The sequence below is a fragment of the Nycticebus coucang genome, chromosome 1, assembly GCF_027406575.1.
Source record: "Nycticebus coucang isolate mNycCou1 chromosome 1, mNycCou1.pri, whole genome shotgun sequence".
NCBI classification, from domain to species: Eukaryota; Metazoa; Chordata; class Mammalia; order Primates; family Lorisidae; genus Nycticebus; species Nycticebus coucang.
In genome coordinates, this window is record NC_069780.1 from 16595932 (window position 1) to 16617177 (window position 21246).

At 39.5% G+C, this 21246-nt stretch overlaps 1 protein-coding gene across 5 annotated transcripts in view; it reads left to right on the plus strand.

Annotated features, from left to right (window-relative positions):
- AFF1 (ALF transcription elongation factor 1) overlaps nucleotides 1-21246 on the plus strand; it is a 204708-nt gene that overhangs the window by 127732 nt on the left and 55730 nt on the right. For 4 of the 5 annotated variants that reach the window (XM_053601746.1, XM_053602087.1, XM_053601920.1 and 1 more), the window contains one exon: nucleotides 20388-20432. In XM_053601746.1, the coding sequence (XP_053457721.1) occupies nucleotides 20388-20432 (45 nt within the window). The remainder of the gene's footprint in view (nucleotides 1-20387; nucleotides 20433-21246) is intronic. The other variant, XM_053601835.1, reaches the window with a different exon arrangement.

Here is a 21246-nt window from a genome sequence, read left to right on the forward strand (position 1 = left end):
GGAGTGTTTGCCTCTCGAACAGTATGTTGCCAACATCTAAAAATTGGTAGATTTCATACCAAAATCTGGATTTTGGTTTTTTTCCCATTGAAAATTGGAAGCATCAGCAACATAGGACTTGGCATTCTTGCAAAGCAACGGTTGGATGACCCCTGTAGACAGGGTGCCCACTTGTTCTCGCCCCAGTCCTCGGTGGGCCCTTCACTCCGCCTGCTCGGCTGTGAGTGTTGCTGGTCTCTGCTGCACGTGACAGTTCCTCACTTAGGGCAGACCTGAGATAAGAACCCAGACACTCAAAGACATACCTTTTCGGTAAGATTTGTAATGAAATGTCCATGATATCTAGTTCAAGTGAGATATACTTGATCTTAGCAATTTTATTCCTTTAGTTATTTAGACAATTGATGTTTAAGTTTCTGTTATGGTACAATGGGGTATTTACTATTAATATGTAATGGCTGAGAGGTGACTAGAAAATGTCTGAACTGTTCTTGTTGGGTATCATTTTTTCTCTAGAAATATAGCTGCTGAGAATTTTGATGTGTTGACAATACTTACTTATTATCGATGAATAATAAGCATGTAATAAAACATGTAATGTAATGAAAGCTAAAGAGTCTTTGGAGGTTGGACAGGCATGGAAGATATACTTTAGGATTTTTTAGAAAATATTAAGATGAAAAAAATGAGATGAGGCTTTCAAACATTATATATAGGTATTAGTTAATAGCATGAATGTGGTATTAAGGAAAACTTGGGTTTTAATTTTTGTTTGCTACTAGCTGTTATGTGACAGGCAAATTACCCTGTTAAAACCTCATTTCTTACCTGTAAAATAAAAATGATAGAACCTTCCTCCAAAGGTAGTTGTCAGGTTTAATGAAGAAGATGTATGAGGAACCCTTAGATCAATGTCTGGCATATACTAAGTACTTAATTATTTTCACAGTTATTTTAACATCATCTAAGTGTATAAGTGTAGGGGATTTATCTCTTTGGCTTTGAATCTGAAATTTTGAGAAATTTAATAGTTTTGAGTGTTGAGGCTTTAACAAAATACAAATAGGAAGTATTATTTCTTATGGATGGATCTGTGGTGTCAGAACATGTAAGTTCATTTTCCTTCACATTTAAATGGGACAGTACTTCCTGAACCACAGGGCTGTTGTGAACATTGAATGGGACATGTTTGCCGACTAGACTGGAATTTATGTTTAAGTTTCTGTTAGGGTACCATGCATGACAGTAGAAGAAAATTAACATAGCAGAAAAGTGTATAATAGTCATCTTCGAGTTGTCTCTATCAACTTCACTATTCCTAGAAGTTGCCAGAATCCTGAGAAGTATCCAAATGTTTTATGTTGGTTTGATGTGTTTCTCAACTATTTTGGTCAAGTAATGAAATTCTGTGCTGGCAAATTTTAAGTATGATGCCAATTTATTTATTTATTTATTTTGGGGACAAGTCTCACCATGTCACCCTGGGTAGAGTGCCCTGGCATCACAGTTCACAGCAACCTCAAACTTTTGGGCTCAAGTGATTCTCTTGCCTCAGCCTCCCAAGTAGTTGGAACTACAGGTGCCCACCACAACACACGGCCATTTTTTTGTTGCAGTTGTCATTGTTGTTTAGCTGGCCCAGGCCGGGTTTGAACCTGTCACCCTCGGTGTGTGTGGCTGATGCCATAACCACTGTACGATGGGCTCCAAGCCACTATGATGCTTTTTAAATAAGAGTCTTGAATAAATATTTTGTGCTGCTATGTAGTGCTGAGTACCTGCTGTATTTTCAGGATTTTGGAATTGTATTGTGAAAAATTTATGGGGCTAGATCCAGTCTATAAAGGGCTTTTAGTTGTATTTGGGCATCATGACAAACATGGAAAAAAAATCCTGGTGCTGAGCTGCAGATCACGAAGTGTTAATTATTTTTTGAGACAGGGTCTCACTGTTAGACTGTAGATTCTGTAAAGGGACAGCCGTGGAGAGCTGTAGTACTGACAAGGCCAGTCCTTGCTTTCCTCTCCCAGCCCTGGAACTCTCCACAGGAGAAGCTTTTTTGTTCTTTCTCCTTGTCTAACAGAGAGCTTAACTTGAGAGGCATCTCAAGCCAACCTTGCAGGCTTATCAGCCTTGCCTAGTGGACAGGCGCCACAGCCCTGACTCTAATTGCTCTCTTCACCCCTGTACTCCAGAGCCAGGATCCCAGCCTTTATACATTGAGGTGTTTCTTCCACATTCATTGAATTTATTGGAAACATATTGCAGATGTAAGTGTCAAGTAGGTGATAGCATTCTCATAGTTGAAGAGACTGTGGCAATGGAAGATTAATTTAGTTGGATCATGCCTGAGCCTTAGCACTGTGGGAAGCAGACACAGGAGGATTGCTAGAGGCAGGAGTTTGAGACCAGCTAAACAGGAGCAAGACCCGTCTCTACAAAAGAAACAAAAATTAGTTGGGTCTAGTAACGTGTACCTCTAAGCCCCAGCTACTTGGGAGGCTGAGGCAGGAGGATCATTGAACCCAGGAATTTAAGGTTGCAGTGAGCTATGATGCCACTGCACCTGATACTGGGTGACAGAGCAACAGTGTCTCAAAAAAAAAAATAGAAGAAGATGTGCAATCAAAGGTTATACTACACAGTTACTAGAAGTTTGTGTCATTCCTTCAGCACTCCCTTACTCCTCCAGAAGTTTCCATAGACTTTCATTAAATGAAAGTTGTGTTTGGTTGATAATGTGGGAAAAATTAGTAGAAAGGCAAGAAAAACTAAGGCTTTTGCGTTGTGGCAAGATAGTGTAATGATAAGAATAACATACACTACTCTGTGCAGGAGCTGTTTTTAAAGCTGTTTTTGTGCAGGGAGTTGAATACACTTGGTCCTTGGTAGAGCCATGGCTGGAAGCTTATACGTCTGACTCAGAATCTGGCACAGAAGTAGCCTGCATAGTCAGAACCACTGTGAATGACCTTGACAAACATCCCTTGAGATTTTTGAGAATTCCCCAGTTTGCAAAGTCTGCTCAAGTTGGTCCCATAAACTACCACAGAGCACAACTTCCCAAGAATTACTGTAAGCTGTATGCTGCAAGCAGAGAAGGGTAGACTACAGTGAGAAGTGAACTCATGTTGGTGGCTAAACAAGATTATACATTCGTGAGTGTTGTGGATTTCAGGGCCATTGTTAAATGCACAGAGTTAAGGATGTGCTGGATGTATTTTCAGTAGCAGTAACTATCACCCAGACTTCTGCTTCTGTAAGCTTTCAGGTACAGATCTGAGAGCAAAAAGGTCAGCTTACCCTTTGTAGCTGAAACTCAGTTCCTATAGAATTACTTTGAAAACATGTGTTTCTAATATGTCAAAATTGGCTTGGCTTAAGCGAAAAAGAAATTGTAGCCTGATTTGTTTAAAGGAACAAAAAAAGTTTATATGCCAAAATTTGAATACACAGAGCTTTGTTCAGTTCTTTTATGTGTTTTATTACTCTTGATTTTTATTTCTCTACCATGGTACTAGTTAAAAAGTAAAATTACATGTAGAACTAGAATACTACCGATAAAGTTGTATGTGTAGCTTTTTCTTATATATAAAACTTAAAGTGTTGTGAGCTACTTTAAAAAGTAACCTCAGTAAATTACTGAAGTGACCATGTTGGGGATAAATAAGAAACTTAGTCATTTGTTTTGAAATACTGGAATTAAGCGAATATTTTTCCCTCCAGACTTTAAAATTCCATTGCCACGGGGAGGTGTATGGGTGTGTCTTTCTATTTTTGTTTTGGAGGTTGGGCTATAATGTGAGCTTGAAAATTGCCCTACTTAGTCCACGAATATTATCTTTATAACTTACCTAAGTAATGATATTTATTTACACATAATGCCTTGAGATGGAATTAGTTCTGAAGGAAATTGTTAACTAAACGGGATTTTTCAGACATGTCCTCAGGTGTAATTGCAGACACACTTATTAGGTGGCATTTATTAGGAACTCCCACTGGTGGCTAAAATATTTTGCTTATGTGCTGTCAGCTGCCTTAAATCCTGTAGGTTTTTCTATTGGCCTGGAAGGCAAAGGTCAAACCATTTTGGGGTTTGCACATCCTTGATTTGCAGGGAAGATGGAGGCGTGGAGGGATGGCCCATTCCATAAAGCCCCGTATGATTCAAAGTGTGCACATGGCACTTTGCACTAGTCAAAACTGCCGAAGGGACAGATGTTGCCAATTTCACATGTACAGGGGGAAGGCAAACATTGCTAAGCAACCGTGTACTTGAGAGAGCATTTTTAGGAGCAGAGCCAGGGGAGTTGTGCCTGGGAGCACTCATAGCTTCTTAAGGCTCAGAACAGGGAAGAGATTCGAAGTTCTTTCCTGTCACGGCTGCCATTGCAGCCACCAGCACAACAGATAGTGACCTAGTGGCACCAATTAGGTCTGGCAAGGGGATGTATGAAAACAGGAAAGCTCTTTGGCCATGTGGGAAGGCAGTAAGACATGTTCCCGGAGGTGAGTGCCCCACAGGTACAGCTGGCCGGCAGTAAGAAGCCAGCCAGAGGCGCAGGTGGGAAAGAGGAGGGCAAGGACGTCAGCAGGAGGGGGAGGCCTCAAAGGAAAGTTTGTGTGTCTGTCTTCCCTCCTTCCCCTGCTGTAAAGGGCTAACATCAAAGAGAAGAGGGGGATCAGAAGGAACTCTGGAGTTCAGCGCTGTGGTGTGCCTGGCCTTATCAACTTGGTAAACAGGCTTTCCAGCCACAGGTATTCAGCCCCTCCCATGTCCCCTCCCTTTGTGTACACTTGATAGGTAACAGACAGGTAGTGTGGTGTAGGTGTAGGTGGTGGTTTTTTTTTTTTTTTTTAGCTACCACTAGAGACTTGGCCTACCTCTTGAGATTTGCATGGTTGTTAGTTTGGATTTTCTCTCTCCCTCTATCCCTCGATCCACACTACCTCCCCTTATTTTTCATTCTTATGAAAGTAATGATGGGAGTTAATAGGAGAAAAAGTGTAACATTATAGTTTTGTATTTGGAGAAAATCACAATTTTGGTGATACATTTTAAAGAAATTAAAAACAAATATTAAATAAGGTATTCCTTACAACTCAAGATTCTTGTTCTGGGCTTGAATTTCTAGATGACTTAGCAAATGTTGATGGCTTCTTTTATCTTTCTGAATTAAAGCTATAAACTATAAAGATATCAGGAGTTCATCAACTGAGTGTGTGTATATCCAAGATCTCGTTTTTTTTTTTTTTTCTTGCAGCAGACATGTAGAATTTAAGTTAGTTTTAACGTATAAGCAGTATTTTCACTGGCATAGAAAATTTCTAAGTAGTCTTACTTCCCTGAGGCCGATGCGCTGCAGAAACTTTAGCACACTTCAAGCTTTATGGTTCTTATTAATTTATTCTGCAGAGGTTGTGATCACATAGGCTGTGTCTGTCTGGAGTGTAAATTTATGTGATGAAAAGCTAATAAGAGAAGATGACATTGTTCTATTTTTCTCCCTCAGGAGACAGTTTGTTTACTTTAAGGTTAAGCTATAGTGATTCCTCTTCTGTCAACCACAAGAGAAATGAGAAATTGGCTAAAAGCAATGAGAAGGGAGGGAGGAAACCTCCAAGTTATTACAGTGTAAATTCTTCTTTGGTTGATTTGAATATAAATCGTACCTTTTTGGCTTCTGCTAGTAGGAACTGTGTAATAAAATGAGCTGGAGGCCCTGTCACCACCAGACTTAGGAGGCAGTAGAATTTTCCAGTGACTTAAGTTCCTCACAAGTCTTTTTTTCCCCCCAAAGACAAGGTCTAGTTAAGTCCAGAAAAAAACTAGTATATTTAAAAAACTGGTATATTTTATTCGGCACGAAGCTTCTGAGAGATTTTTATCAAAGAAATAACTGTTTGGCATTAGGATGCCTCTTAATGGTTTATCTAGAAGAGATAATAAAACAGATGAGGTCTACCTGCTCCGGTGCCAACCTAAATCTTTTTAGGTTTATTTCATGCGTTGTTCGAACCAATGAGGCGTGATAGACAGCGTGCTATCTAACACACACCTCACCCCCTTTTTGAGACAGGATCTCTCACTGTTGCCCAAGTAGCTGGGACTGTAGGAACCTGCCAACATACCTGGCTAATTTTTATATATTTTTTGGAGACAGGGTCTCATTATTGCCCAGGGTGGTCTTGAATTCCAGGACTCGGGTGATCTTCCCTCAGATCATAGGTGTGAGCCACACTGGGCCAGCAACACTGATGCTCATTTTTCTTTTTCTTTCTTTCTTTTCTTTTTTTTTTTTTTTTTTTTTTTTAGGGACAGAGTCTCACTTTCTCACCCTCAGTAGAGTGCTGTGGTGTCACAGCTCACAGCAACCTCCAACTCCTGGGCTTAGGTGATTCTCTTGCCTCAGTGCCCCACCCCCCTCACCCCCCAGTAGCTGGGACTACAGGCGCCCGCCACAACGCCCAGCTATTTTTTTGTTGCAGTTTGACTGGGGCTGGGTTTGAACCCACCACTCTCGGTATATGGGGCTGGCGCCCTACCCACTGAGCCACAGGCGCTGCCCACTGTTGCTCATTTTTATGGAGGTTATTACTCTAAATGATTAAAGATACTCAAGTTGAAAGGACCTTCTAAATTTTTAATGGCACGTGCCCCTTGGCACTGTGTCTGTGAGGCCAGAAAAGAGCAGGGGCTCCAGAGTGTTTTCCCATGGGCTGTGTGCCAGGTGTATGAAGCAGCCAGCAGGGCCCATGGTTGGATTTATGTACCAGCGACGTATCTTTTTTACTTCTGGTTTGACCCTCCCATGTTCTAAAGTCAATTTTCAAAGGCAATTGTTTCTGTTACTATTAGAACGCTTGCACGTTTTACGTATTTATCTCTTCTTTGGCATGTAGATTCAGTATTCTAGAAAAGTGTAGAAAGAAAGGGAGAAAACAGAAGATAGTAAATGCAACGAACAGTATTGGGAACTGTGATGAATGTAATGGAGCAATATTGTGCCTCAAGTCACTCCAAAGGTGGGGATCTAGGTTCAGGAGCCCTGGAGTAAAGTCCAGAGAGCACTTTTTAAACTTCATTGCATGTGTGCATGGGTGTGTCAGTGTGGGAAGGCACAGCCAGAGGCAGATGGTGAAGGAATAATATGAGCCAGAGGAAGATTTAAGGGGAGTTGCTAAATTCTTCATGTTGACAAAATGGGTATAAGCCTATTGTTCCTTAACTTTTAGAATCGTGGTTGTGTATATTATACATGCTTAAAATGCTTTCAGTTCAGAAGGTATTTGAGTGCCTTTATTTTTTATTTTATTTTATTTTTTTGCGGTTTTTTTTTTGGCCGGGGCTGAGTTTGAACCCGCCACCTCTGGCATATGGGACTGGCGCCCTACTCCTTTGAGCCACAGGCACTGCCCTGAGTGCCTTTATTTTATGAGCATATATTAAATACTTAAATTAGAGAGTAACTCTTTTATATATTTATCTACTCTGCTCTTTGTATTAAAAAAAATAAAAGCTGACCTTTGTTGAGTGACTAAGTATCTATTTAAAACTTGGTTGTTAAGTATATTTTTACTTTCACCAGTTCTGTAAATCATTTTATCCAATGAGCATTGCTGGAACTCTGTGGTTTGTCTATACTTTTAGGCTAAATTTATGTGCAAAGAAAATGCAGGAAAAGATTATTTAACCCAAAATTCAATGAGATTGTAAAATTTCCCCCCTTTAAAAATAATGACCGAGTCTACTTTTTGATAGATAACAGAAAAGCAAAATTGTCTCTTAAATTTAGGTGTCTCTGTGATAGGATTTAAAACCATTCATAGTGTACTGACAATAAATGAATTATACATTCCCAGGATGGACGTGAGCCTTCTTTCTGGACCCTAGCAATTAACCTGATTGCTTGTTACTCAACAAGGAATTTATTTGCTTCGAATTAAGATGTTAAGGGCAAGGTCATCTTTATTTGCCTTCTTTCTTCTGTGTTTTTATTATGGTATCAGTAATCCCCAGGGTAGCTTGAAGCGCAGATTGTTTCCTCAGGGTATATATGCCTCTAGCCTACCACTTCAGTAATTTTCTTTCCCTTTTTTACCCTGGGTTATGTTTTTTGTTTTTAAAAATAATGGATGCCAGGAGACAGACAAAGAACACATAGCCCAGAAGAGACTATTTGAGATTACTGTTGGAATAAGCCCAGGATAAAATCTTTACGTCCTGTCAGACAAAGCGTGGATTAAATGGTTTATCTTATTCCTATGACTTCAGTTTCTTTCAACCCCATCCAGAAATCAACAGAAAGGGTTTGTTTTTGTGGGTTTTTTTAAAATTTTGTTTCGTTTTTGTGTTTTTGTTGGTGGCTCTGTAATCTTCATGAAAAATCAGCTATGAAAAAATATGTCCATTTACCCTATGAAATATAGAATTGGACATAGTTCCTAAACATTGTTTGCTGCTTGAATTTGATAGATACACATGCTTAAAGGAGAAGATCTGCAGGTTTCTGTATCTATAAATCCTATGGTGGCTGCAAAGTAATTTACTAGTGTTGTTTTAGACTCAGGGCCGTCCATTATTATGATTTGTGAGAGATGGGGCTCCTCAGTGAGGGAGCACACAGGGCAGGAGGGAGCCTAGTGAGCAGGTGACAGCACCAGGTCCTGCTTTCCCACCCTCCCTGCAGTGATACATTTTAATTGAAAGGCTACTTCTGCTTTGTAAACAGATGTTCTCACTCAAAAAAAAAAAAAAATTAAGTCCCTTCCCCAAATGCTCTGAATGTAGTTTTAGTGAGAAGAGTTTGTTATGGTAGGAAAGATAGATCGGATAGTTTGGGCCACTGGAGTGTAACCAGTGTCTACACTTGTTCTTTGTGATGCCTTTTAAGCCATTCTCACTCACTCATGGCTGAGACGCCCACAGTGGGCCTCGTGGGGCCACGTGTGATTTTTCACCAAAGGCACAGTGTTTTAAAGTCTAGGCCACTGGCAATTCTGATTCCCCTTATTGCAGTGCATGGTTCACAGCCACTAGTTAGGAAGTTGGTAAATTGTCTGAGATAAGACGTACTGTCAAATGGTATGTTTTCTATATTTGTTTTCATCCAGATACTTTGTTTTTAAGTGAATTTAAGCCCATCCCAGGCATACCCCACCCCTCTTGACTTTTGGACTAAAAAGCTAGTTGACAGGTTGTCATAATATGTGCTGAAAACATTTCTGTGTACACTAAATGGTGTTTTTTTTATATCTCACTGTTTTATCTCACTGTATAGAAGCCTTACAAACGTTAAACATTACAAGCTCACAGTCTCAGGATATGTATGATAAAATTAGTGAAACCAGCATTTTTATTACTTCTACTATATTATTTGCACATTTATATCAAGGGACTGTTTATAATTACATATGGGGAGAATGACTTTCTTTTTCTTTGTTTAAACCTGATTTCAAGAACTGGAATCATAGGTTTCATAATTAAAAGGTGCCTTCTTAATAGAGAAGAATTTCCAGAATGTTTTAAGTAGTTCATAGAAATTGAGACTTGACAATTTTTTTTTTTTTTTTTTTTTTTTAGAGATAAAGTCTCACTTTATCACCCTTGGTAGAGTGCTGTGATGTCACAGCTCACAGCAACCTCCAACTCCTGGGTTTAGGTGATTCTCTTGCCTCAGCCTCCCAGTAGCTGGGACTCCAGGCGCCTGCCACATTGCCTGGCTATTTTTTTGTTGCAGTGTGGCTGGGGGTGGGTTTGAACCTGCCACCCTCGGTATTTGGGGCTGGTGCCCTACTCACTGAGCCACAGGCGTGGACCAATCTTTCTTTTTTTTCTTTTTTGAAATAAGAGTCTTACTCTGTTGCCCCAGGCTAGAGTAAAATGGTTTCAGCCTAATTCACAGCAACTTCAAACTTTTGTGTTCAAGCCATCCTCCTGCCTCAGCCTCCCAAGTAGCTGGGACTACAGTTTTCCCACCACGTGACACTCGGCTGATTTTTCTTTTTTCAGCTGAGACAGGATCTCACTCTTGCTCAGACTGGTGTCCAACTCTTGAGCTCAAGCAGTCATTCCCCTTTGACCTCCCGGAGCATTACTGGTGTGTGCCATCATGCTTGGCCTTACACGTTTTTTTTATGCTGTAGAAAAATAAATTATCTTTATGAAACTAATTAGAGTAAATTACCTCACTGATATAATCAAAATGACTGGAAAGAAATAGTAAATGTTCTAATTATTCATATTGATCTTTAAAGAACTGATATTTCAAAATACTACTACTTCCTGTAAGGAAAGTTGAGTAATGTTTTAGAGTTTGGGTGTTTTTTCCCCCTTCCATTTTTAGCCTGTTTTTGCTTTAGTTGGCAAAAGGCAGAAAAGAAGGTAATATATACTTTGCTTATAAAAGAGCCAAATAGACTTAAATGAATATCAGATATAGATAGGGTGTCCATAAAGCTTATGTGCAATGGACATAAAATAGTGGTAAATTTTAAATTATATATAAACTGAATGGACACCCTATATAGGATATATTATTAGACTCTTCTTTATATGTATTAAAAAACCTAGGGTGCTAACACATCATCCAAACCTCTGGCATATTCTCTCTCTCTCAGTATTTCCTGATCTCCTATCTTGAGACACATACTCTTCCTTTACTCCTCCTGAGCATGCTGTCTGATACACCTTCACCCCATTGATGTGCTGTTACTCTCACATCTGAAACTTTGTTCTCTGAGAAATTTATGTCCCCAAACTACACTTAGACAACTACTTCTATAGGTGAAAACACCTGACTGTAGCAGTGTCGATTGATGGATTGTAGTTACAATAGATAAAATAGATAGTACTTTCTAAAAAATTGAGGATTTCTGTGTCCTTAAAAGTAAAAAAACCATTGTTCTGGGAAGTTCTCCAAACTTTTACAAACATGAGCAAACATATGTTGCTTTCCAGGAAAAAAATTGACAATTCATTATACAGCTATAATTACTTTTGGGGTTAACTCATGAATTTCAAGATGCTATAAGATAACAAAATCAAGGCCGTTCATTTCACAAATATTAATTCCATATCTGTATGAGTCTAGAGTTATGCTAAGGGCTTGGGGGATGGATCGTAGAGGTGACTAAACCCTAGTTCTTGCCTGTAGGAGGTTGGCCTGGAAGACACAGATTACAACCCCGAGGGTGATGGTGCAGAGTTGAATATGGCTGGAGAGTCAGGGTGATTGTAGATTTCCAGAAGAAGGCAGCCTGTGTGTGTGATGTCTCTGTTCCCTCTTCTAGATTCCCCCAAAATGACTGTAATTGTTTGGTCTTTCCATAGTAAATCTCTTGGTGACCTAGAGATTCCTCATCATTTTATTTTATTTTACTTTATTTTTTGAGACAGAGTCTCACTGTGTCGCCCTCATTAGAGTGCTATGGCATCACAGTTCACAGCAATCTCGAATTCTTAGGCCTAAGAGATTCTCTTGCCTCAGCCTCCCAAATAGCTGGGACTGAAGGCGAGTGTCACAACACCAGGCTGTTTTTTTTTTTTTTTTTTTTGTAATTGTCGTTGTTTAGCAGGCCTGGCTGGGTTCAAAGGTGTATGGCAGCCTGGTGTATGTGGTCGGCACCCTAACCACTTAGCTATGGGCGCTGAGCCTCCTCCTCATTTTAAATAAACTATTGCCCACCTCTATCCTGTTATTCCTGAAAAATTTGTTTATAGAACTATAGAAATTTCTACAATTAGCTAATATGTTGTGTTAGCCTTCCTGTCTGGCAGGCAGTTTGACATTGAAAAGAGGCATTCAGGGAACATGTTAACAAATCATTACTTATTTATTGGAGCTTATCACTTTTAAGAAGCTATCCAAAACTTTCCCATTACAGTTGAACCTCCATGGATGACCAGACCTCCCTACATCGCCCACCTCCTTAAAGTTGATCTAATTGTCATACACCAGACACGCACCATGTGTACCTACTAGTTCTTTATGTTGACCACCTCCAAAAGTTTGTTATAGTCCCACTGGTGGTCAGCTTTCCCACTGTGTGGGACGAGATGATAGGTAAATAGTAGTTCTTTCAGGAGAATTTAACAGTTGATTTTGCAACTTTCATAATGACACTATTACTTCGTGTCTGTCATTCACAAGAATGGTCATTCAGGGTGCATTATATAAGAAGACCATTCAGGGTGCTTTATTCCTTGTCTTCTAACCTAGTATCTCCATTATCCTTTCTTTCATATTAACAATTTCTAGCCCCTTCCCCTCTCCCTCCTTCCCTCCCTTTTTGACAGGGTCTTTTGCTCAATTGCCTGGGCCAGAGTGCGGTGTCATGATCATAGCTCCCTGCAACCTCAAACTCCTGGGCTCTAGCAGTCCTCCTGTTAGGCCTCTCAGTAGCTGGGACTACAGATGTGGGTCAGTATGCCCAACTAATTTTTCTTATTTTTTGTAGCAGCAGGGTCTTGCTACCTTGCTCAGGCTAGTCTTGAACTCTTGGCCTCAAACGAGCCTCCAACTTCAGCCTCCCATGGTGCTGAGATTACAGGAATGAGCCTCCGAGTGAAGCTTCTAGCATGGGTTATTGTTGTTGTTGTTCTTATTTTAACTCTTATCCTAAAATTCTGGGGTGGAGGTACATATGCAGATAGTTGCCCAAAGGGTACGATGCTTCTGAAGAGGTAATGCTGGTCTCTTTACACCTTTTCCAACTGAAGCAGGTACTCCCAGGCAGTGTGAGCCTGTTCTTGGAACAGACTTAGCTATTTAGGTAATTTACTGTGTATTCACAGAATACAATTAATTTTATGTCAAGGTTTTTTTCATCCGGGCCTTTTGGTCTCCTCCTCTCTTCTGTCTCTTAGAAATGGTGATTATAGTATTTTCATATAAATGCCTGTGTTTATTTGCATGGCACTAGCTTTAACATGCTTTTTTTTTTTTTTTTTTTTTAGCTTTAACATGCTTTATCTTCTTCCTCAGAACAATCATGTAAGACTTTGTTTCAAATGTGTCCGCTCAGTGTTTAAGAGTGATTGATTAAGAAAAATAGAACCAAAGATGGTTCTTTCACAGAGTCTGTAGTCTAGTTTGGGAAATCAGTGACATTGTCCAGGCCTGGTTTGTAAATACTGCAGCTTTCCACAAGCACCTCAAAGTCTCTTAGTGAAGGCGGACTGTAAATGTGTAAAAAACAAAACAAAAATCATGGCAGCAAAAATCCAGTATGGGGTAGGTATCACATCGAGTGAGCCTGGAACACTGAACAGGCGAGGGACAGATTGATACAGCTATGTGTTTGGAAGGAGGAAAGTCAGTTGCTGAGGATGGTTAGCTGTACTTTGAGAAAGTTTTTTATCTGTTTTTTTATTTTAACCTAATATTTCTTTTTATTTATGAATAGATAATATATTCGATGATTCATAAGTTTAAAGGTAAATAAAGGATATATATAGTGAGAACCTTCTCCCTACTCTGTTCCCCAGCAACCTGGTTCTTTCTAGAAGAAATTGATGTTATGAATTTCTGTGCATTATTCCCACTGGTATTTTATGCAAAATAAGCAACTTTACATACATGCTGTCTTTAAAAAAATTTTTTTTACATATACATGTGTTTATTAGGTTTCCACTTTTTGCCTTTACAAAATTAAAAAGGCTTAAAAATTAATAACAATAACAATGTTTAAGATAAGGACTAGAAACAAAAACCTTGTAAAGAATGAACGAAGATAAATACATTCAGAAAAGAAATCAGATGATTGCTGCATCGAAATATTAAGCAATAATAATAATAATGCAAAGAAAGTAACAGTCACATTGTCAAATAAGACATACATGATGTCTTCTTATACTCATTTGTAAAATTGCTGACATGTAATACACCTTGTTTTTTCCTACTTAGCTCCAAGATATATCTTGGAGATTGCCCCAGTCAATACACAAAAAGCTTCCTCATTCTTTGTTATAGCTGCATAGTCTTATAGTAGACCCTCTGTAAGTTGACCACCTGAGGCTCTATAACAAACTGGTCAGCATACAGACGTGGGTCACCATAAGGAGCTAGGCTTGCTGTACTGATACGTACATGTGGTGTATGTCCAGGTTATGAAAATTAGTTCAGCTAAAGGAAGTGGGGAGTATGGAGAGGTGGTCAGTGTGGAGAGGTGGTCAACTATGGAGGTTCAAGCGGATTACATTTCCTTTGTAGGGGCCATGTGCCATAGTTTTCTTAGACATTTAGATTGTTACTAGTATCTTGCTATTTACAAACCAGGCTGATGTCCACAATCATGTACATATATTTCTTTTGCTTTTTAATTGAAAAGTAAATTTATTTCAGGTTAACGTGAGGGTACAAACAACCAGATCAAAATATTTGATTTTGTAAGGCAGAATCCCTCTTGTGGTTATGTCCTACACTCAAAAGGTGTGCCGAGCACCCCTACATCGCTCCCATTTACTGAGAGTACCCCACCCCTCCTTCATTACCCCTCTCCCCTAACTTGAAACGAGTCTTTCTCCTCTGCAGGCATGTGTTAGCTCACCTGCTGGCTTCATATTAGTATTGAGTACATTGGATAATTGCTTTTCTATACATATTTTTCTTATACATATAGAAGTCAGTGCTAGGAGTCACGGTACCATATACGTAATTGGAATTTGGTGGCTGTCACCAAATTGATGTCTTCAGAAGTTGTAGTGCTTTACTCCATCTCACCCCCACCGCCAAGCACAGTTTAAATGCTATTTCCCCCTCATCTATCCCGTAGATACAGCATTGTCGGCCTTGTGGTTATTTGCAGCCTTATATGGGAGAAATTAGTTTCTCAGAGTAGCGTTAATGTTTCTAAGAAGACGGTGCACACCGTTTCCTTTTTGTCCTTAGTATGTTTAATTGTCAAGTAGTTTGTTCTTTAAGATACTGCTTTGTAAGTCAGAAGGCCTATATCTCTTAAGTATCTAAAGCTCTAAAAGTTAGGAACTTACTTTCAAATTTTGAGTTCTGGGACTAACACATACCAGCAAATGTTTGCTGGTTGCCTCTGTGGGGCAGGCAGCACGTGCCTGGTGAGGCAGTGAGGTAGAGCTGGCCCAGCTGGCCCGAGCATGTCGCCTGGAAGCAGCTGAGAGGATGCACGACACAGTGCGGGCAACCATGGGAGCATCTGGAAAGATTCTGGAGTAAAGGAACAGCAGGGAATGTTTTCCAAAAGATGTCTTTTCACCTGCAGCCTGAAGTCTGACCTGACACAGGTGGGACAGGGAAGGTGGGGCAAGGACAGTGTGTCTCGTCCAGGTGGTTGGGGGTAAAGGAGCAGCAAACAGATACAGAGACAGAACAGTAATCCAGGAGATTATACGTTTGAAGAAAAACAGCATGGACATTTATTTCTGTCTTTACAAAATTTAAACTTTACATAGAGAACCTATTATTTTAAAGCTGTCACACTACTAACCTTGATGGTGTTGGCCTGTGTGTTACCCCACACACCAGTGTCTTCTGATGGTTTTTGAAGTTGCACATGTTTACATTTGACCTTCATACCAACCCTGTGAAATGGTTAGGTTTGGTAATAATATACCTATAACAGTCCCCAAGAGGCTGAGGCCCAGCATGATTGCAGCACCAGCCCTCAGCAGAGCCAGATCTTGAATCCAAGAGATTTTGGATCCCCTCTTCAGCACGCTGCCTTTGTGCTCCCTGTATTTCCTGGTTAGTGATAACTAAGCCTTTTTGAGAATAGCATTGTTATAAAAATGCAGCTCTGTTGAAATTTGAGAGACTTAAAATACAATATTGCAAGGGCCTCCCAGTCTCAGTGGCATGGTCCTTCAGCCAGCTCTTTTTAGCTTATTAAAACAAACTGTGACATACTGCGAAGACATTCACTAACATATTTTATTTTCTATCAGTGCATTTCCTTGTGATTACACAATCTCATTCCAAGAGGAGTGAAAAATTAGACCGAGGCCAGCATCGCTGCCTTTTCTGGTCTGAAGCACTTATAATAAGAGGCAGTTAGATATTGCTTTGTAGAAACAAAAGAAAAACATTGCTGCTCTCTAAAAAATGTTTTAGATCACATATAGGACAAATGAAATCACACCCCCCTTCCAAAAATGCTAATCTATTTGTCTTTTGTATGAATATTGAGGGTTTGGAAAAAACACTATCAATAGTATTCCAAAGCCAGATGCAGACACTTCAGTGCTTTTGACTGACCTTGGACAGGCAACTTAATTTCTCTAGGATTCGGTCTCCTCATTTTAAAAACTAAGGCATTACCTACCACAAAAGTTGATGTGAGAATTAGAGACACAGAATTCCCTTAGATGTTGTTTCAGTTTTATGTTTCTGTAACAGGGATGTATCTTACAGTAGATGGCTACATTTACCGTTGTAGTTCCCCCGCCCCTCCAAGGTTCTGAGGGTGCTTCTTACGATCAATTATCAAATTGAAGAAATAATAGCATGTAAAAAGGTTAATGCAATGTGCATTCAGCAAATAGCTGCTATCATTCTTTTTTAAAAATTAAGACAGAATAATGGTTCCTTGTAGGGGGGAAGCAAGGCCTACCCTGGAGGGTCAGTATACATACTGGAAACCAGGTGTGTTGAGGTAGCCACGTGTAAGAGAGTTCATCTTCTCTAGGAACCTAGATATTGAAGGTGTGAGGCTGCAGTGAGACTTGTTAGTGGAACTAACAAGCGTCTATACCAGGGGTCCTCAAACTATGGCCCGTGGGCCACATGCAGCAGTGTGATTGCATTTGTTCCCATTTTGTTTTTTTACTTCAAAATAAGGTATATGCAGTGTGCATAGGAATTTGTTCATAGTTTGTTTTTGTTTTTTTTTAAACTATAGTCCGGCCCTCCAATGGTCTGAGGGACAGTGAACTGGCCCCCTGTTTAAAAAGTTTGAGGACGCCTATATACCATTTAGGGAGAGCCATATGGAGAAGGAATGAAAAGTAGGTCTTATTAATCCATGCAACTATCAAAGATGGTGGTGGTTGTCACTTTTTTCTCTTGTTTTTTAAAGAAGTCTTACCTTGAATGTCTTCAGACTAATCACACCTGTGTTGCACAGAGATCTGGCCAGGACTGATTGTTTATTCTTTGTCCACGGCCTTAAAGGGAGAGCCTGGCTCCTTTTCATAGGAGTAGCAATACTAGTTGGAGACCCTCTGGGAAAAGTGAATTTTACGAAAAGAGATTGGGAGCCAGGCCCACTGGCACATGTCTGTAGTCCCAGCAACTAGGGTGGCTGAGGTGGGAGGATCACTTGAGCCCAGGAGTTTGAGGCCAGCCTAGGCAACATAGCAGGACCCAGGCTTTATTTAAAAGGAAAGAAAGAGGGAAAGAGCGAGATTAGGGGATTAGGACATGATGTTTTGTTCAGCCGTACCCTCCCCTTTTGGAAAGTTTCCTTCCAGTGGAAGACTTGAAGGTGCCAAGTTACACTGTATTAAACAAGGCAGCAGCCTGTCCTTACAGATCTTTCCCTGCAAACCCACGTGAAAGACCTACACTCTAGTTTAAGTGTCTCTAACGTGGGTGAGGAGAGTAGAGATGTGAATCTCAGGTAGGTGTAACATAAAACAGGCGCATACTGTACAGACTATTTTGTAGCCCCCTCTCTTTTAAATATAGATTTAAAATGTGTCTTGATATACGCAGAAGTTAGGGGTAAAGGGACATTAACTCCCAACTCTTTCAAACATTTCAAAGTATATTTGGGCGGGAGGGAAAAATATAAAGCTAATGTAAAATGCTAACATTTGGGAAATCTGAGTGAAGGGTTTTGTGGGAATTCCTTTTACTATGTTTATGTTGTAAGTTTTTCTGTAAGTATAAAATTATTTTTAAAGAAAAAGTTAAGAGCATCTTCTTGAGCATCTTTCTATGCAAGCATGTATTTTATGTTATTAAATCTTACTGTATGTATGCCCTGTGAAGTATTCAGCTAGACTATTGGTTATTTGATCATTTCCAATTATTTGCCACCATAAACAGTGCTATCTGGAGATCCTTAGATACATATTCTCAGGTAGTTGGAATGAAATCCCTGTTTTCCTTTGAAACACCTGCCACTCCCGTAACAGACCTGATAGAAAAATTCACAGTAAATTAACCAACTAATGCTTAAAGTGAAGTCCTTAAACAATAAAAAAAAAAAAGAAAGAAATTTAAATGGGCTAAATGGTGATTTTATTTATTAGCATCTAGGTGAAACAAATGTTGCCAATCTACAATAAGATCTAGAAAAAATTCTTCACCCTTGACTCATCTCATGTAATGAAACTTCTTCAGGCAAATAAATTTTTGGTGACATGACTTGAAACATCTTGGCTGAATGTTGACTGCTTGAGTAATTCTGAAGAGCAGAAGGAAGTCTTTTCTTGAAGGCATAGCTTCTGACCTCATTATGTTGGAAACAGTGGTCAAATAAATGTTTGCCCTCATTCCAATCTGCTTCACTATTTTCACTGATTGTCAGATATTTTGATTAGATCACCATTCTTACTCCAGCAGCAGATAGGCCCAGGGGATGTTTTTCCAGAGTCAATACAAGTCATATGCTTTGTTCTGTTGATTCACCTTCAGCTTCTAATGATGCATGTAAAAAATTGAAACTATAGAATACAATTCTGTTTTACCCTCGGGAAAAAACAGCATTAATTTCTGTATGTGACATTTGTGCTAAAGTAAAGCATTAATGTTTGATCCAGTTTTTAAGTGCCCCCTAATGGTTTTGAGAAACAAAACAAAATATCTTGTCTAAAGATGGGTTCAAGGGATCCGGGAGATGTAAGAGACACCCTTGATTCTTGCTGGCTAACCCTCCTAACTTCCTGGCCCTACCTCAACCATAACAAACTGCAGACATTTCAATAAAACCATTTCCAGAAAATTTACATGTTTCAAAAACAGACTGAGGTGGGTCAAATTGCATTTGCATTTGGCCTGTCCATTAGGTTCAAACACAAGACAGTGTGTGTGCTGATTTCCGTTCAGTAAACTGGAATGAAGGAAAGGGTGGATCCATAAACCTTAGATTATAAATTAGCAATCAGTGCTGTGTTATACACTTCATTAGGACTGAGAAGAGGGTAAAGACCCGTTTTCCATCTAATCTCTGGTTGTGAGGTAGGTACTGGGTCAGCGATGGGTGCGTGTATACTGTACAGGGCTTGCTACCCTGTCCCAGGACAGTCCACATACAACATATTCAACATACAACATATTCCACATACAACATATTCGCCATTCAGTTGAAAACCACGGAGTTGCGAATATGTTTCATGTCTCTGCTACAGAGAATAAATAGCGTTGTTGACCTGAGTTTTCTCATTTTTTTCACTTAAAAATATGTAGGCTGTAAAATGACACTTTCCAGGTGCTTGCTGTGATAGGGATACTGGTAGCGGGAGCAGTGGTCATCGTTTGTTTAGCTAGGAATGAGGAAAAGTTAGAAATAGTGGATCTTTTCTTTAAGACACTCATCAATCTCCTCTAACCTTGAAGACTTTCTCTGGGAATTTTTTGAATATACATGTGTTTGTATATGGTGAAAATGCTGACTTGAAGTAGAGTTAGAAACATTTTTAACTTTAAAATGAATTTTGGTAGATTAAAACCTAAGAGCTGTCCTCCTCCTGGCCCCACATTGCTCTGTCACCTGGGCTGGAGTGCTGTGGCATTATCAAAGCTCACTGCAACCTCAAGCTCCTGGGCCCAAGTGAACCCTCCTGTCTCTGCGTCCCAAGGAGCTGGGAGTACAGGTGTGCATCACCACACCTGGCTATTTCTTGTGGAGACAGGGGCTTGCCCTGCTGTCCAGCTTAAGATCTCTCCTTGATTGAACATAGGCCTCCTTTCTGTGAAGGCCTAAGTTCAATAAGGAGAGATCTTAAGCTGGGATCTTAAAGTCCCTTTAAGTTCCTAAAGCATTCTGATGATTACCATCTTGTGTTTACTTAACATGGTTCATTGGTTAGCTGTTGCTATAAGGTAACTGACCATGGCAACTATTTTTTATCTCTTTTGCTGCCATTTTTGCTAAATCCATTATTCTCCTGGATTTACTAATATGCTAATATTCTTTCCTTTGGAAAAATTTTCACCTAAGGGTTGCAATTAGTATGTCATTGTCTGCGGTGTTTCTGTTTTCCCCATATTTGTCCCCAGGATGGTGTCAAGTTAACTGCTTTGGTTTTATTTACATCTAAATGAAAAGTTTCTAATACCTGGCTAATAAAAGGTTGGCTCTGAGGTGCCTACCTCTGAGAGTGCCGCTGTATTCCTACAAGTACCTACTAATACCCCACTCATGACTATTTGTTTACTAATCTTTTCTTTCTTGCTTTTCACTTTTAGCAGACCTACTCCAATGAAGTCCATTGTGTTGAAGAGATTCTGAAGGTGAGTTTATTGTTACTGTTTCTGATTTGAAGAAATCCTTAAGTAGACAGAGAACACTTACCATTCCCAAATCTCTTTAAACAATTTTTCCCCTCCAAAAGCAAAGTAAACCAACATAGTAACAAAAGAAGTCTTAGAACATAACTGAATTCTTTAACAGATTTTATTAATTAAATTGAAGTCTACAAACTGCAGGGCATTTGGACCAGAGTTTTATGGTACCTCTCACGTTTTTCTGGTTGTCTATAAAGACCCAGGAGAGTTAGTTGCTCACTTCCCAGAGAAGAACCATGTTGATGTGGCACCAGTGGTCACACAGAGCTTGATGTATGCCAGTCGGTGTGGCATCTTCTTCCATGAGACCATGACCTGTCTGAGGAATTCAAAAACAAAAACTTAGTGGGAAGTGGGCATCTTTAGACTTAATTTTAAAGGGTTATTTTTTGCTTTTGTTCCTAGTTCAGTGAACATTTGTCCATCTTGTACAAATATATCATAGACTGTATTACCCATTTGTTCAGTTTTTCTAGCATATGGATGACCAATTCCTTATACAGTTTAATTCAAGGACAAAAATATAAATTCTCCTCATGAACCAGCATGCTTTCTTTCTATCAAAGAAGAATTAGATAAATTATCATGTTTCCCATTTGGGCTATAATTTCTAGGAAATATGGAACTTGATGTTGATGCTCAGATATAGTAATTGTAAGACCTGAGGATTTTGTGTATTTATTTCTTATCTTTCCTCTCTGGTTTTTAATTTGCTTCTAGGTCGATTTTTTTTTTTTCTAGGTCGATTTTTAGTGATATT